Source organism: Monosiga brevicollis, genomic scaffold, assembly GCF_000002865.3.
Source record: "Monosiga brevicollis MX1 MONBRscaffold_3 genomic scaffold, whole genome shotgun sequence".
Classification (NCBI taxonomy): domain Eukaryota; class Choanoflagellata; order Craspedida; family Salpingoecidae; genus Monosiga; species Monosiga brevicollis.
The window spans coordinates 1,645,864-1,659,998 of NW_001865040.1; the positions used below are offsets into that span (position 1 = coordinate 1,645,864).

Here is a 14,135-nt window from a genome sequence, read left to right on the forward strand (position 1 = left end):
GGATCGCCCTTGCGCATTGAGCACACACATCCTGGCGCAGGACAGTCAATCCAGTTCAGAGAAGGAAAGCACTCGGAAGGGCGGCGGAGATCGGGTGGAGTGGAATGGTGCGTTTGAACATGGCGTTGCTCATTGGAATCCGAGACAAGCATGTTGCAGATTGCACAAGACACCGGAGAAGGAGTCGCCATAATGGCTGCACGCAAAGAAAAGAAAGGCAAGGTGAGATGGTTCACGCATCAATAAATGGCAGCGCATGCGAGGAATGAGGAAGGGTGGGGACTCACCGTTGAGGAGAAGGAAAATGCAACGGAAATTGTAACGGAAGAACGAATCTCAACGGTAAAACCATAAGGGATGACACTTGGTACGTGACCGAAGTTGTCTCGATGAACAGGTGAAAAAGTGTCTCCGAAAAAAGACTTGGGTGCTGACAAATCGATTTTGTTTAAAGTGAAACAGATCAGGGCTCGGTGCTGATAGCGTCGTACGCACACACCATGGCCGGCCTTCCGGTGCTGGCTCCACTGCAGGCGAACGACGGAGATGAGTCGCCCGAGGAGCAGTTGGAGCGGTACCGCGAAATGGTGCGAGAGTCCGGTTACGGGGATATGCTGTTGGATTCAGAGAGGAATCAGGTCTACTACGAGGCCCTGAAGGAAGCCATTGCCGACTGCCCGCGCCCAGACCCCGTAGTCCTGGACATTGGGACCGGCACAGGTGTGTTGCTTCAATTGGTTGAGGACTAGCCTCACTTGTGCCCTCGGGCAAGCAAACGCCAGTTTGTCCCAGCGTCACCGCAGCTTGCTAAAATCGCCGTGCCTGTGCCCATGAGCTCGGTCTAGGAATTCTAGCTTTGATGGCCGCCCAGTTAGGGGCTGCTGTTGTGTATGCGTGTGAGGTCTGTCGTGTCCCAGCTACGGCCTGCTCGGGCTCAAGGCCCTTTCCTCGCCTTGAATTCCTCCTTTTTTTCTTTCTTCCCCGCAGATCACATTGTGCAGGACGGACCCGCTTACCTGCTTGACATACCTCTAGGTCTTTGAGCCCATGCAAATGTTAGCTGAGCAAATGATCCGTCAGAATCACATGGAAGACCGCGTTGTCTTGATCTGTGATCGCAGCACCGATGTGGACACCAGTCGTACGTTGGCCACATCAGCACTTTTCATGCAATTGGTATTTGTCTTGGTTGCGAGTCGCAGTTTGAGACCTCACGGCTCGCTGCAATTTAGGTTTGCTGCGGCCCGCAGACATTGTGGTCATGGAGATTTTTGACTCGGCCCTGTTGGGCGAAGGCGTGATTGACACAATGAACGATGCGCTCGCCCGCCTTGCAGCGCCAGACGCAATCGTGGTCCCGGCCTCGGCCACGGTCATGGCTGCCGGTGTATCTTGCCCACTAGCTCATAGCCACTATAGTCTACGTCATGTTCCAATCCCTCAAATGGGCTCTCTCGACCTTCCTGATACACCTTGCAACGGATCAGCTGCACCACTTGAACTCACTCTTGACGAGTTTCATCAGCACGCCGTCGTCCGCACGGCCTGGGCTGACGCACTGCATTTTGACTTTGGGTATGACTTTTCTTGTGTTGGTTGTGGTCACCATCAACCCAGATCAGCGGGAGGTCAGCGAACCGCCATCGATAATCTGTCAAGGTCTAGCTCATGCGGTGCTATCTACGCCATGCCAATGTCGATTAGGCGCCCGCTCCCCGAGCGGAATTCCTCGGCGCTGTTGAAGCTGGTGCGTCCATTGCGACCTGTCAAGTTTTTGGTCAATCATGCCTTGTGTCACAAGCAGCTGATGTTCATTCCGCTGTTAGGATGTTTTGGAGGGAGCGAGTGTCGATTGTATCGCCGTCACATGGCGGTTGCAGCTTGGCTCACGCGTTTTGGATATGCGCTTGCCACAAGGTGCTCTTTCTTTTCCGTGGGGGTTGATTTGCTGAGCTGCACAAACTAAAAACCAAACAAACCTGGCTGTGCCTTCTCTCGCCCCGCAGACAAAACCTACGTGCGGCGTCACTGGCGAATGTGCTTATTTTTTAGCCATTTGCTCCCCGTGCAGGGCCCAGCGCCCTTGGAGCTTCGACTGTGTCATGACAACTACACGCTCGAGCCCTTGGTGGGCCAGGATGGGCTTGGTTCGATTTGCCACAGGGCCGCTCCGTGTGTTTTTGCTCAAGTCTTCTTTGTGGGGTGAACTGACACCTGTCGACGCTTCTTGCTGATTTGTCAATGCGATGGACACAGCATTAGGGTGTATGTGTGGCTGGCATGCGACGCTTGGCTTTCATGACATTTGGCTCCTGAATCAGGCAGAGTACCTACGGTTCGTGACAGAAACTAGACCGCAGCTGCTTGCGTAGGCGGGTGTGCATACCACTTTCACTTGCATGAAATCTCGGATGTGGCGGCGTAGGTCCTGCTTGCAGGTGGCCTTGGCTCAACGTGCGGAATCACGCGCTGCACAAGGCTGGCTGCTACCGGGATCCGCTGGGGCACTGGCGTTCTTGCCCCTGGCTTTGGCAGCTTCCACATCCCTTCCGGTGTATGCACCGCACGTGTGGCTGACCTTGCCACGGCTCTTACACCAAGTGGCTCAGCGCTACGGTGTTGCAAATGTGCATTTTAGCGGTCAAGATCGGACCTTGCCTGCGGGTCTGCTCGATTTGTCGGCAGTGGAATGGCCTGCGACTCCTGCTTATCCGCTTACCCCAACCAATGTCTGGCCGGCTTGGGACGCCGGGGTGAAAGATATCTGTGGTGTCGACGTCTCAATCCTCGCTGATTGGCTCTGATTATACACACCATAGCAGCAGTCACCAGCCGTGACCTGGAGCTTTCCTAAGCCATCTAGAGACCCACTGCCCGAATGAACAAATCCAAATCACCAACCCGATTCTTTTTGACTTTTCACCCTTTTTTATTTTTTTATCGTTAAAAGCAAGAAGCTGAGCCACACACACATGTGTGACAATCAACACGTTTCACAATTTTTTTTTCAGCCACAACGTGTGCCATCTCGCTTAACGTGTGTTCTTTCCCTTATTTTTTTCGAATCAAGATTGAACCGGCAACATGGTAGGTGGCTTGCGCTTGTGCTCAAAGAGTGCGGCAGTGGCGGATCATGCAGGTGGAGAGGGAGGATGAATAGTCGGCACTGGTGCTGGATAGGCTTGGCTCACCTGTGTCGTGCATGTGTCTGTCGACCCGTGATGTCCATTCCTCAGGGGAAGAAGAAAAGTAACAACAAGAACAAGAGCAGTATGTGTCTCTGCTTGTGGTTGTTCCATGCGTGTGCCTGCTGATCGCACCACGGCCGATCAGGCAGCACAACTGTCTGATGTCGTGCAGCATTGGCTGATCTTATCGCGATTTTTTGTGACTTGTGTTTGCTCGACACCACCGCCCGGGCATGTGAACGTGCTTCCTGAGTAGACAAGAAGAAAGCCTCCAACAGTACGTGGCTGATTGCTCACCGACCTTATGCTGGCGATGCAGAGCACAATGCCGAGCTATCCCAAGTTTTGGCATCCCGTTTTTGGTCCAAGGCGTTGATCTCATGATCCATTTGATTCTTGGTTCTCTTCGATAGACACTTCAGCTGCGGCTTCGCCTGCTGTGCCTGTAAGCCTTTCCTGAAAGCCATGCTTTTGGCAATCTGCAATTTGCCAAGGCTAGTTGCTGGGTCATACTGACTTGATGTCCATTTCTTGCATTCAGGCCGCAGTGGAGGAGAAGCCCGTGGCGGCGGCTGAGGAGGTGATTGCCGAGACTGAGAAGCAGCCCGAGGAGAAGCCTGTGGCGGCGGCTGAGGAGGTGATTGCCGAGACTGAGAAGCAGCCCCAGGAGAAGCCTGTAGCGGCGGCTGAGGAAGCGATTGCCGAGACTGAGAAGCAGCCCGAGGAGAAGCCTGTGGCGGCGGCTGAGGAGGTGATTGCCGAGACTGAGAAGCAGCCCGAGGAGAAGCCTGTGGCGGCGGCTGAGGAGGTGATTGCCGAGACTGAGAAGCAGCCCGAGGAGAAGCCTGTGGCGGCGGCTGAGGAAGCGATTGCTGAGACTGAGAAGCAGCCCGAGGAGAAGCCTGTGGCGGCGGCTGAGGAAGCGATTGCCGAGACAGAGAAGCAGCCCGAGGAGAAGCCTGTAGCGGCGGCTGAGGAAGCGATTGCCGAGACTGAGAAGCAGCCCGAGGAGACGCCTGCGGCCAAGACTGAGGAGAAGCCTGTGGCGGCGGCTGAGGAGGTGATTGCCGAGACTGCAAAGCAGCCCGAGGAGAAGCCCGTGGCCAAGACCGAGGAGAAGCCCGTGGCGGCGGCCGAGGAAGTGATTGCGACGCAAGCGGCTCCAAAGGCTTCCAAGTCAAAAAAGAAACGTGCCAAAGCCGAGGCTGCCGAGAATAAGCCGGTTGCTGCCGCAGAGGAGTCCATTGCAGCCAAAGCCGCACCTGCCTCAACGTCGGATCACCCGCTCTTGTCACCCGGCCCTGTGCCAGCTCCTGCAGCTATTCCGGTTTGTTCTCGTGAGGCAAGGGATGTGTGGGTGTGCGCAGATACCTGTGAAATGGTGAGGACTAGCTGCGCTTCTCTCCTCAAATATATTGTTTTTCTTCTTAGGCGACGACTCCCGCCCAGCGCGAACCGGCCTACTCATCAGACGCCCACAAAGCACCGCAACAAGCACGGTATAACAGCATTTTGTTCCTCATGAACTTAGACCTGCTCGTGCCCTTGCTCACAGCATTGCTCTCTGTCGTATGTTTTCAGGGAGGAGAAACAACCCTTGATCTCGGGCGGTGGGCAATCGTCCCAGAGCAGCGGCGGCTGCTGCATCCTTCTTTGAAAGTAGAAAGCTTAGACAAACATGAGGTGATCCAGAGATATCATGATTGCTTCACGAGTTGCGTTTGGTTTGATGCGCCACCTTTTCAGTTGTCATGTAACATTGGTTTCTGCGGCCGTATGGAGGTGTGGCACGACGCTAGAGTGATAGCAGTTCATTTATGACACCCAAACCCCATAACACCCGTGCGCGCTTGGTTCTGTCTGTTGTGTTTCAAAGCCTTGGGCTTTGGAGGACAACCCCATGGCACCGCCTTGGTTTTGTGGTCTCGAGACGAAGTGATTGCGAGAAGAAGAAGAAAAAAAAAAAAAGATAGTCAGGGAAACAGCGCAGCCACCTGAATGCCCAGGGTGTTGATTAAGAGTAGAGCGCACAAGCAGAGGAGAAAAAGAGACACAGGTCAGCACAAGCTCGGCCTCCAACATGAATGACTAAAACAACTAGGACAGGAGCAGTAACAAGATCATGCACGAGCACATGTCACAAGGAAGAAGAGAGAACATTAAAAAGTAGAGAAAAAACCCAACCAACAACAATTGAGCCAAGACGGCGCACAGCCACCTCAACACCAAGCCTTCATCAACACGATAAGCGGTGAAGTGGGCTGATCAAGATGAAGCGGCTGGACAAGACACAAGTGCAAACGCAGAACACACTTATGCAGCGCATACAATGCTTGTGGTGGCCCACGAGTTTGTGCCCGACCATTACGCCTTGGGTCCGGCCTCGAAGTTGGCGAATGCAGCCTCGTCATTCAGGGTGGAGGCTTCGGTGGGGCTGACCTGTGCCGGCTCGGCCGTGAACATGGGGTCAAAGTTGCTCACATCGGTTTCGTCCTTAACTTGAGGCTTGAACGGCACGGGCAGCTCGCGGTTGTACAGTTTCTCCCAGTCAATGCTCTCGAAGAAGGGGTGTTCCTTGATCTCCTCCATGTCACGCTGACCACCACCCAGACGAGTCAGTGGGTTCTTGTCCAGCATCTTGCTCAAAATGTCCTTGGCCGCTGGGCTCAAGTTGTCGGGCAGGCTGAGATGAGGAGGTAAATATTGGTCAGTGAGTGAGTGAGTGTCGTGGGAAAGAAATGGGAGCACCGTGCCGTGGAGGCCAAGCGCGCCTCGTGCCGAGCTCACAGCCATACACAACACCCAATATAATAGGACATACCGAATTTCTTCGTGGAGGATGAGGTCAAAGAGGACCTCGTGGTTGCGGTTGTAAAAGGGAAGATGTCCGCACATCATCTCGTACATGACGACACCCAGGCCCCACCAGTCAACAGCACGGCCATAATCGTTGTCCTCGAGAATTTCCGGAGCCAAGTACTCAGGAGTTCCGCAAAAAGTGGTTGTGGTGGTGCCGTAGCTCATCTCCTCCTTGCAAAGGCCGAAATCAGTGATCTTAATGTGGCCGGCCTTATCCAGGAGAAGGTTCTCAAGTTTCAGATCGCGATAGATAATGTTGTGTGCGTGCAGGTACCCCACAGCCAAGCAGATCTCTGCGGCGTAAAAGCGGGCCCGCTCCTCCTCAAAGACCTTTTCGCGGCTCAGATGGAAGAAAAGCTCACCACCGTTGACGTACTCAAGCACAAAGCACAAGAGTTCGTTGGTCTGGAATGAGTATTTCAAGGCTGAAACGAGGCAAGGCCAGCCGGGCAAGGGTAGCGCGAGGGGCAGGTGACGAGTGAGTCTACGCAGTGCAATCATTCGCGCAAGCGAGCTAGAAAAAGCACACAATGAGACCGGGTGGACAAGGCACGTACTCGTCAGAAAGGGGTGGTTCGTTGACTGAAGGACGGTGTTCTCAGTCATGGTGTGCTCGACTTCTTCCTTCTCAAGAATGACTTCCTTCTTGAGAACCTTGATGGCGTAGAGCTCGCCGTCTGACTTGTCCTTGGCCAGCATGACCTTGCCGAATGTGCCCTTGCCCAACACCTTGAGCATGTCAAAGTCATCAATCGTCACGTCACGCGTGCCTAAGAAGGGGCGCACCAAAGACGGAGGATGGTGTCAAGTGAGAAACAGGTGCCTTTGGAAAGTCCAGCTGGGCTGCACATAGATGCCACGCAAACGTACTCAGGGGTTGGCCACCCGAAGCCTCGACGCGCTTGGCGACCGTGTCTTGCAGCTTGGACTTGACCTAAAGGCGCGCAATCCGTCAGAAGAAAAGGCTACGGCTGCAGGGGGATTGATGGAAGAAGGAAAGGTGAGAACGCACCACTTCATAGGCCTTGACCCATTCATCACGCTCTTCCTCTGATTCAAGATGGAAGGAACGTTCCACAAAGCGCGTCATTTGCATGAAGCTGCGAGAAGAATAAAGAAGGGCAAATGGGATATTGAGCCCGAAGGAGAGCAGAGACGAGAGAAGGGAGAAGGGAGAGTAAAGACAAGGCATGGACAGGACAGGGCGTGCGGCAGCGCACATGCAGCTAAACTGATTTTGCAGACATACCGAATCATGAACCCGTACTTCTTGCCCTTGGAGCCTGGGGGCTTGCCATCGTCCGTCTTGGCGAGCGTGGAGCCTTGAAAGAGTGACATCCAACAGAGTTAGATGCAAAAAAAAAAGCCAGAGCAAGCAAGCAGCAGTTTCTTGCTTACCAGCCAGGTCGAAAAAGTTGACGGGGCCATCCCCCGGTTGAGGCGGACCAGTCTTGAAGCTGTTGGTTCATCAAATGCCATTTGATGGCAGGGTGAGAAAGCCAAGAGACAACAGGTGCCAAGACGCCCGAGGCAAAATCCGTACCCGCGGAAAGAGCCGTCTGACTTGAGCTGGAACCAGCGAGGGCGCCAGTTGCGGATGTATTCGCCTGATGATAATGGTGTGAGGTGAGATATGGCCCGAGCGCTAAGCATGTCTGGTCAAACTGGTGTGTTGTGTAAGAAGGAGGAGAAGGAGGAGGAGAAGGAGGAGGACGAGGAGGTCAAAGGATGCACATACCGCGCTTCAGCAGCCAGCCTTGCTTGATAACAACGTCTTCGGAAGCCATGATCGACGGTTGAGCCAAAAATCTGCAGAGGACATTCGCGCAGAGCATGAGGCGCGGGTGAGCCAGGGCAACACCAAAGGACAAAAAAGAAGATAGCAACATGAAGCACTCATGTTCAAAAACAACAAAGCACCAAAAGAGCCTGACGCGGGTCAAGAGCGAGGGGCAGCTGGCAGGGCAATGTGCCAACTGCGGAGGCATCACGCACATTCAAAACACACAGGCACGCACACAAAGAGAGGAAAAGAAACACACACACAAGAAAGAAAAGAGACACGCGACCAACAAATGCCGTCCGGCGAAGAGCTCCCTGGTATCACGAGTGTGTGGACCAAGGGCCACGCCCCGACACTGCGACTCGCTCCACCTTTAGAGGGCGTGCGGTCTGAATGCATCAACCCTGCCCGTTTCACGGGAAAAACAACGACAACGGCATCGCGTTTGCATTCTACCCCTCATGCACCAAAACAGACACAAAAGCCATGGCTTGCACGCGACAACGCGACAACGCCAGGTCATAACTTGGCGGCCCAAGCTGCCATATGTGGCAGCCCATTTGCCGATGAACAGGTCAGGTCAGCCGCACACACGCACACATACCAGCTGGATCGACTCAGGCAGACCCAGAGTCAAAGGGGAAAAAAAAAGAAAATAAAACAGAGAGAAAGACACACACAGAGAGAACAAAAGAATCTGGAATGAAGGAGTCTCTGCTTTCTTTGTTGTCCAAGCCGACATCATTTCTCATTGGTTTGCTCTGATGATGATGATGATGATGACATGGATAATGCTACCAGCTGTCATTGTCCTCGCTGGCTCTTTTGGCTCACGGTGAAAGTGCGAAGATTGGTACACAATAACCATTCTTGCTGACAAGCAACTCTGCTGTAAATGTGCAAAAGAAGTCAGCCTGTTTATAGGGGTATAACAAGAGGGATATTTAACAAGATTTCTTGATCCTTGGCCCAGAGGGAAGCCATCGTCATGCCCGGACTCGAGGAGCTGACAATGCGCCTGCAAACGGCCTTTGGCTCGCGTTACGAAAACTACAGCCAACTGGTCGCCGGCTTTCTGCACGGTCAGGTGAGCTTGAGCGAGGCAAGGGGCCCTGGCTCCTGTTCTGTTGTTGCCCCGAGTAGCACAGCAGCGAGGTGTCCTGTTTCCGTGCCTGACATAACTAACGGTCAACAAGGGTTGTCCAGGGTCTGAGCCGGTCACAGCGCTCGCTGGGCCTGCTTTCGATGTACCAGGGTTGAGCCTGGACGTTTGGGAAGATGTTTGATCTCATCACTGTGCCAAAATGCACGTAGGTGTCCCCTGAGGCCTGGTCCGAGCAGATCGGTGAATTTGTGGGCGAGTCTCCCTTGCTGGTCGCGCTCCACAATGAGTACATCCTGGCTCTCCTGGATCAGCAAGAGGCGATAGAAAGCCCAAATGTCATGCCCACCTCTCTGGCCCATCTGGCTGACCACGAGGCCCGCGATGCTGCCGAGGAAGAAGCGCTTGCACAACAGGTCAGGCTCTTCGCGTCTGCCTTTTGTGCAGGGATCTCTGCCCCTCGCGCTGATTCCATGTGACCCTCGCATCCGCCGCTCAATGCTTCTCGCTGTCCAAACTAGGCCGCCCAGGCCTGGCGACCACCCATGCTAGTGGAGTCTCTGCGTGAACTCAACCTACTCGAGGTATGGGCGCGCCCATGCTATTTCTTGGAGTGGAGCGATGTCGAGACATCCACCACCATCACCAAGCTGCTGAGCGCTCTGGGGGCTTACAAGCTTTCTGTCGCCATCCGACCGCTGTGTATACCCATAGCTTACCCCGGAAGCCTTGAACACACTCCTCAATACCTCCCTGCTTGCGAGTCAAAATCCCCTCAGCCGCGCTGGCGTTGGTGCACAGGTGGTCCTGTACGCCGCTGAAGCTGGCCTTAATGGTACGCCTCACCTGACCGACACGCTGCAAAGGGAATGGAATCACACGACTTATTGGAGCGCGAGCAAGCATGCTCATGCTCGGTCCTAAGCCGCTGTCTTGCTCTCACGTTGAGTCTTGGTTACCCAACCCCTACTGGCCCTGCCTCGCATCATAGAGGTCTCTGATTGTGCCATTGCGAGTGTCAAGGCCGGCATGGAGGTATGCGCTTACCCGTTCAAATTTTTTTTGTCTCGAATCAGACAAGACTTCCCTGTGGGATCTCGTTCTGTTCATTCGCCTTCTTGTGCTTCGTTGCCCCCTCCCCAACCACAGTTGTTTATAAAAAACGTTTTGGACAAGGCGCTGTGCTCGCGCGATCGCCTTGATTTTGCCGCTGCCGGCGAAAACAACGCCCCGCTGAGTGTCTACCAGCTGGCCTTGACAGCTCAGCTCCATCCCTCGGCCTTTGGGCCCACACTCGTTGCCAACCGGGAGTCCATGCTGCAGGAAGGCATGTATCACATTCCGACATCATTCCACCACCCCGATTCGTTCTAAGTCCAACCTCGACCTTTGCCAGTGAAGCGCTGAGCGCTCTTGGCCGCAAGTCACCCCTGCCGTGCAGCCTTGGTGATGATTTCTCAGACAGGCGACGTCAAAGGCATCGTTTCGCCTTTGGCTTTGCCGGTCACACATATACGACAATATTGAGCCGCTTAATTGACTGACATACTGGGCATCTCCGAGTTCTGCCACAGTGACGTCAACAAGAACATCTCAACACGGGTGCTTGTGAGCACCAACCAAGCGCACAACCAATGAGGCAGGTGCAAAGGAAAGGCCGACCGCGCAGCGGTTCGAAGCCTTCCCGTCTGCCTTTTACACGTGGGAGATCGAGGGAAAAAAAAAGAGCCGAAAATTAGAAGAGCGCGCGAGCCCATCGACTCGTCCTCTCCTATACGGCCAGGTCAGTCAGGAAGAAACTGGCCGCAGAGGCGTCACTTGCTTGCGGTTCAGCAGCACGGCTCCCGGAGCCCGTAGGCAGTGCAAGCTGGGGGGCAGTGGCATTGAGTTGTGAGCGACCCGACCCTTCCCGATGCGAGCGTGCTCGCCCAGAATTGACGCGCTCCCGCTCCCGTCGCTGTTCAGCCGCTCTAAGAGACACACGGGCACAGCGCATAAGTTTTTCAATCTCGTCATGGCCAGTCTGGAAGTTGCCCGAAGACCCCACAATAACACAGGTGCAGCAAAATGCATGATCATATCAGGCGGAATCTGTGGCAAAGCTAACTTTTGCTTGGCGTCCGAGGCGCCGTTGATCTTGGCCAGCAGGTATTTGAGGACCTGTTGACGTTGTTCCCACGTCATGGTCTTGATGTCGACCTTGAGAATATGTTCTGGAACCGTTTCCGCCGCCTCAAACTCTTCACGGATTCGTCTACGTCGCGGGTCACCAACAAGATTAGCCATGAGCAACGGGAATCGGGCCTTCGGCAGCAGGCCAACCGCTTCGCTAGCGCCGAACGGCAAAAGCTGGCTTCTTGAGCAGGCAGAGCACCGTACCGGTCAGGGTGGATGGAGGGCAGTGTGGTGCGCTTGTTGGCCTACGTCAAAGAGGAGCAATCGGGCGTCAGTTATCAACGAGGATCCATCCCCTGTCTTGTCAAAAAGAAAAAGAAAAAAAGAAAAAAGAATCAAAAAACAACCGAGAGGACGCTCAGCGCCCAAGCTCTGGACATCAAGCGCTGCAGTTCTGACCCTGAGATAATCGATGCGAGCTTGCTTGATCTCCTCCTTGACAAGCGCTATGGACTCTAAGAAGAACTGTTCCACCTCTGTGCGCTGGTGGAGCAAATTGCGCGCGAGCGTTTTGATCTGCTTCAGCTCGGCCTGTTTGATATTCAAGGCCTGTTGGGCTGCATCCAGTTTGGTTCTAGCGCAAAGTCACGTCCGTCAAAAGCGAGACAAGCGAGGGTATGAGACGAGTTGGGCCGCAGCACGGCGTTGAGGTGGCGGGCCAGTTGGCAGGCAACTCACTGGTGCTCAAGGGCCCCAACTGACTCGGATGCTTTATGAGCATCACGAGAGTCGGCAAGCTCTTGCATGGTGTTGGTCAGCGTGTTCTCCAATTCCGTAATCTTTGTTTGTTGCTCGTCGTGGGCTCGTGTGAGGCGGTGGAGCTTGGCCTGCGCCTCGCTCGCTTGTCCTTGGTACTCCTCGGCTGCCGAGGTCTGTGCTTGTAGATCTTCCTTGAGTTGGCGATTTACCTACATAAGTGCGTGTGGGAACGCGTCAAAAGCACCACGCTTTGGGTCAGCCAAGCTAGCAGGACCACCCGGGGAAAGACACGGCGAGGCTATGACCGAGAACCATGGCCAAGGACCATGGCCAAGGACCATGACCAAGGACCATGACCAAGGACCATGACCAAGGACCATGACCAAGGACCATGACCAAGGACCATGACCAAGGACTAAGGATCATGACGGAAGCCATGCCACGTTCCGGCATGGGCTGCTACGCCTACCTGCTTGAGTTGTTTGGCCTCTTGCATGTGAAGTTTGACAGCCTTTTCCAGCTGCAGGTTATCCTCATACATCGACTTGGTTGACACATCGAGGCTCCTGTTTCGGCGGGGCGCGTACCATCGATATGGCCAAATCAGAGCGGCACCAAGCAGGGTATGGGGGCAGTGCACGGCAAGCAGGACAAACCGGACAGCGGCATCATGAGCACGGTGGGTCAACTCCCGGAGCTGTTCCTCGTGCAGTTGTTGTTGGCGAGCCTGAGCAAGACACAGTAGGGGATGAGCTGTGGGGCGTTCGAAACGTGTGTTCGAGACGTGCGCCTGGCATGCACTCGCGAGCAACAGAATACCTTCTCTTCCAGGTACTTGGTCTGCATTTGTTGCATGCGAAGAGCGTAGTCAGCGGCCAGCTTGTCATGTTGCTGCCGAAGCTCCCGAACCTCGCGCTCCATGGCATTTCGTTGTTGTCGGAAAACCTTGACGGCTTGAAGTTCGCTATTGAGTGTCGAAATTTGTAGCTGTTTGTCATGGACATCTTGTTCCATGGCGCTTAACTTGGCGTCATATTCGTCTCGGATGCGGTCCACCTGCTTCTGCGCGTCTAGTTGAACCTAGCACAATCGAAGGTCGAGAATCATAGAGGCGCAAAGGGTTGTCAAGGATGAGGCATATGCATCAAGGTGAAGCGTGCCGGAAAACAAAACTCTCACATCTTTGAGGGCGTTTTTGGCAGCGCGTAGCTCATCCTTGAGCTGAGCCGTCTCTCGTTGCAGAAAGGCAACGACTTCGATGGTGTCACGCTCGGTCTATTGTAGCAGGGCCAACGGTCGGCCAGGCAAATGAGCGAGTCATTTGGCAGCCAGTGACAGGATGTTAGCAGAGCCAACTGACCTCCTGCATGCGCTCCTCTAGAGAGGCGTTTGCTTTGACAAGAAGCGAGGCATTGGACATGTGCGAACGGCGTTGCTGCTCGCTGATCATGTAGCGAGCGGCCCAGAGCTGCTCCTCCTTGCTCGGCGGGTTGACGGCTGGCGTCGCCTCACTACGGGAAGAGTTGGGTCATAGAGTTGGAAAAGGTGAGAAGTGCAAAAGGGCAAGTCGAGGGGGAGAAGAGTACAGTCCAACGGTGTGTGTGTGTGTGGTGGGTGCTGGCAGACCTGGAAGCCTTGGCATCCTTGCTCTTGCCGCCATCAGCCCCTTTCTTCGAGGCCTTCTTCTTTTTGGCCATGATGGCTGGCAATCAAGAAGATGGATCTGAGGCGCGCTTGGAGAAGGTGAAGAGCAGGAACAAGCCGATCTCTTCGTAGGGACTGCTCTTCCACCTTGAGCAGCACACCAGAGCAAGGCCAGGTAAACAAACACCAGGCAGATATCCCTCGAGAAAAACAAAAAAGAAGAAGAAGGTAATCCTCAGTCCTGATACACAAGTACAGAAGAGCCGGCAGGAGGGGGGGATGCGAATTTGATAATGGCGGGGAAGCGCCGCAAAGCGTCAGCCGAACAACGAAAACGAACTGTCCGCAGCTTTGGGTCGTCACCAAGGACTGGGGTCACAAATTATCTTGGTACACCGACACCACCCCGTTTGTCAGACAAAATGACGCCGGTGACTTTTTGGGAGATTTGATCAACTTGGTGGTTGGTGGAGAAAAATGGCGGCGCACAGGGCGTCTGGCCGTCGCGATGGGGCTATTGCACATCGGGGTGAATGCCCATTGGGGGAGGGCATCTCATGACTGCCTACAAGCGCAAACCACTCCCTTGGCGTCGCGTACCAGAACCATTCTCGTTTGCAATGGCTCGAGCCACCTCTCTCCTAACCGTCAACCACGAAAAAAAGGAAGGGGGAAATTTTCTTTT

The 14,135-nt window shown here is 54.4% G+C and overlaps 4 protein-coding genes across 4 annotated transcripts; 2 read left to right on the top strand and 2 right to left on the bottom strand.

The window, feature by feature from the left end:
* Positions 1-500: 500 nt before the first annotated feature.
* Positions 501-3,633, top strand: MONBRDRAFT_31276 (uncharacterized protein; the record flags this gene model as incomplete). Its single annotated transcript, XM_001743068.1, has 11 exons — positions 501-720; positions 846-901; positions 1,036-1,141; positions 1,488-1,575; positions 1,618-1,747; positions 2,072-2,147; positions 2,263-2,335; positions 2,426-2,627; positions 3,237-3,270; positions 3,445-3,465; positions 3,602-3,633. Coding segments are annotated over 11 exons (1,038 nt in total), but the record flags the coding sequence as incomplete, so codon positions are not given.
* Positions 3,634-5,170: 1,537 nt separating this feature from the next.
* MONBRDRAFT_34933 (uncharacterized protein) lies at positions 5,171-8,481 on the bottom strand. Its single transcript, XM_001743394.1, has 10 exons — positions 8,435-8,481; positions 7,786-7,856; positions 7,591-7,654; positions 7,446-7,504; positions 7,297-7,369; positions 7,060-7,147; positions 6,918-6,981; positions 6,605-6,817; positions 6,010-6,472; positions 5,171-5,871 (listed from the first exon to the last, which is right to left on the bottom strand). The coding sequence occupies exons 2-10, from the start codon at positions 7,832-7,834 to the stop codon at positions 5,553-5,555; spliced, it is 1,392 nt and encodes a 463-aa protein (XP_001743446.1). The 5' UTR covers positions 7,835-7,856; positions 8,435-8,481; the 3' UTR covers positions 5,171-5,552.
* Positions 8,482-8,818: 337 nt separating this feature from the next.
* MONBRDRAFT_23034 (uncharacterized protein) lies at positions 8,819-9,856 on the top strand (the record flags this gene model as incomplete). Its single annotated transcript, XM_001743069.1, has 4 exons — positions 8,819-8,917; positions 9,145-9,348; positions 9,454-9,516; positions 9,734-9,856. The coding sequence occupies 4 exons, from the start codon at positions 8,819-8,821 to the stop codon at positions 9,854-9,856; spliced, it is 489 nt and encodes a 162-aa protein (XP_001743121.1).
* An 847-nt stretch (positions 9,857-10,703) lies between these two features.
* On the bottom strand, positions 10,704-13,503 carry MONBRDRAFT_23035 (uncharacterized protein; the record flags this gene model as incomplete). Its single annotated transcript, XM_001743395.1, has 11 exons — positions 10,704-10,902; positions 11,040-11,186; positions 11,312-11,352; positions 11,507-11,681; positions 11,786-12,015; positions 12,276-12,372; positions 12,463-12,533; positions 12,626-12,886; positions 12,986-13,081; positions 13,167-13,317; positions 13,433-13,503. The coding sequence occupies 11 exons, from the start codon at positions 13,501-13,503 to the stop codon at positions 10,704-10,706; spliced, it is 1,539 nt and encodes a 512-aa protein (XP_001743447.1).
* Positions 13,504-14,135: the final 632 nt, after the last annotated feature.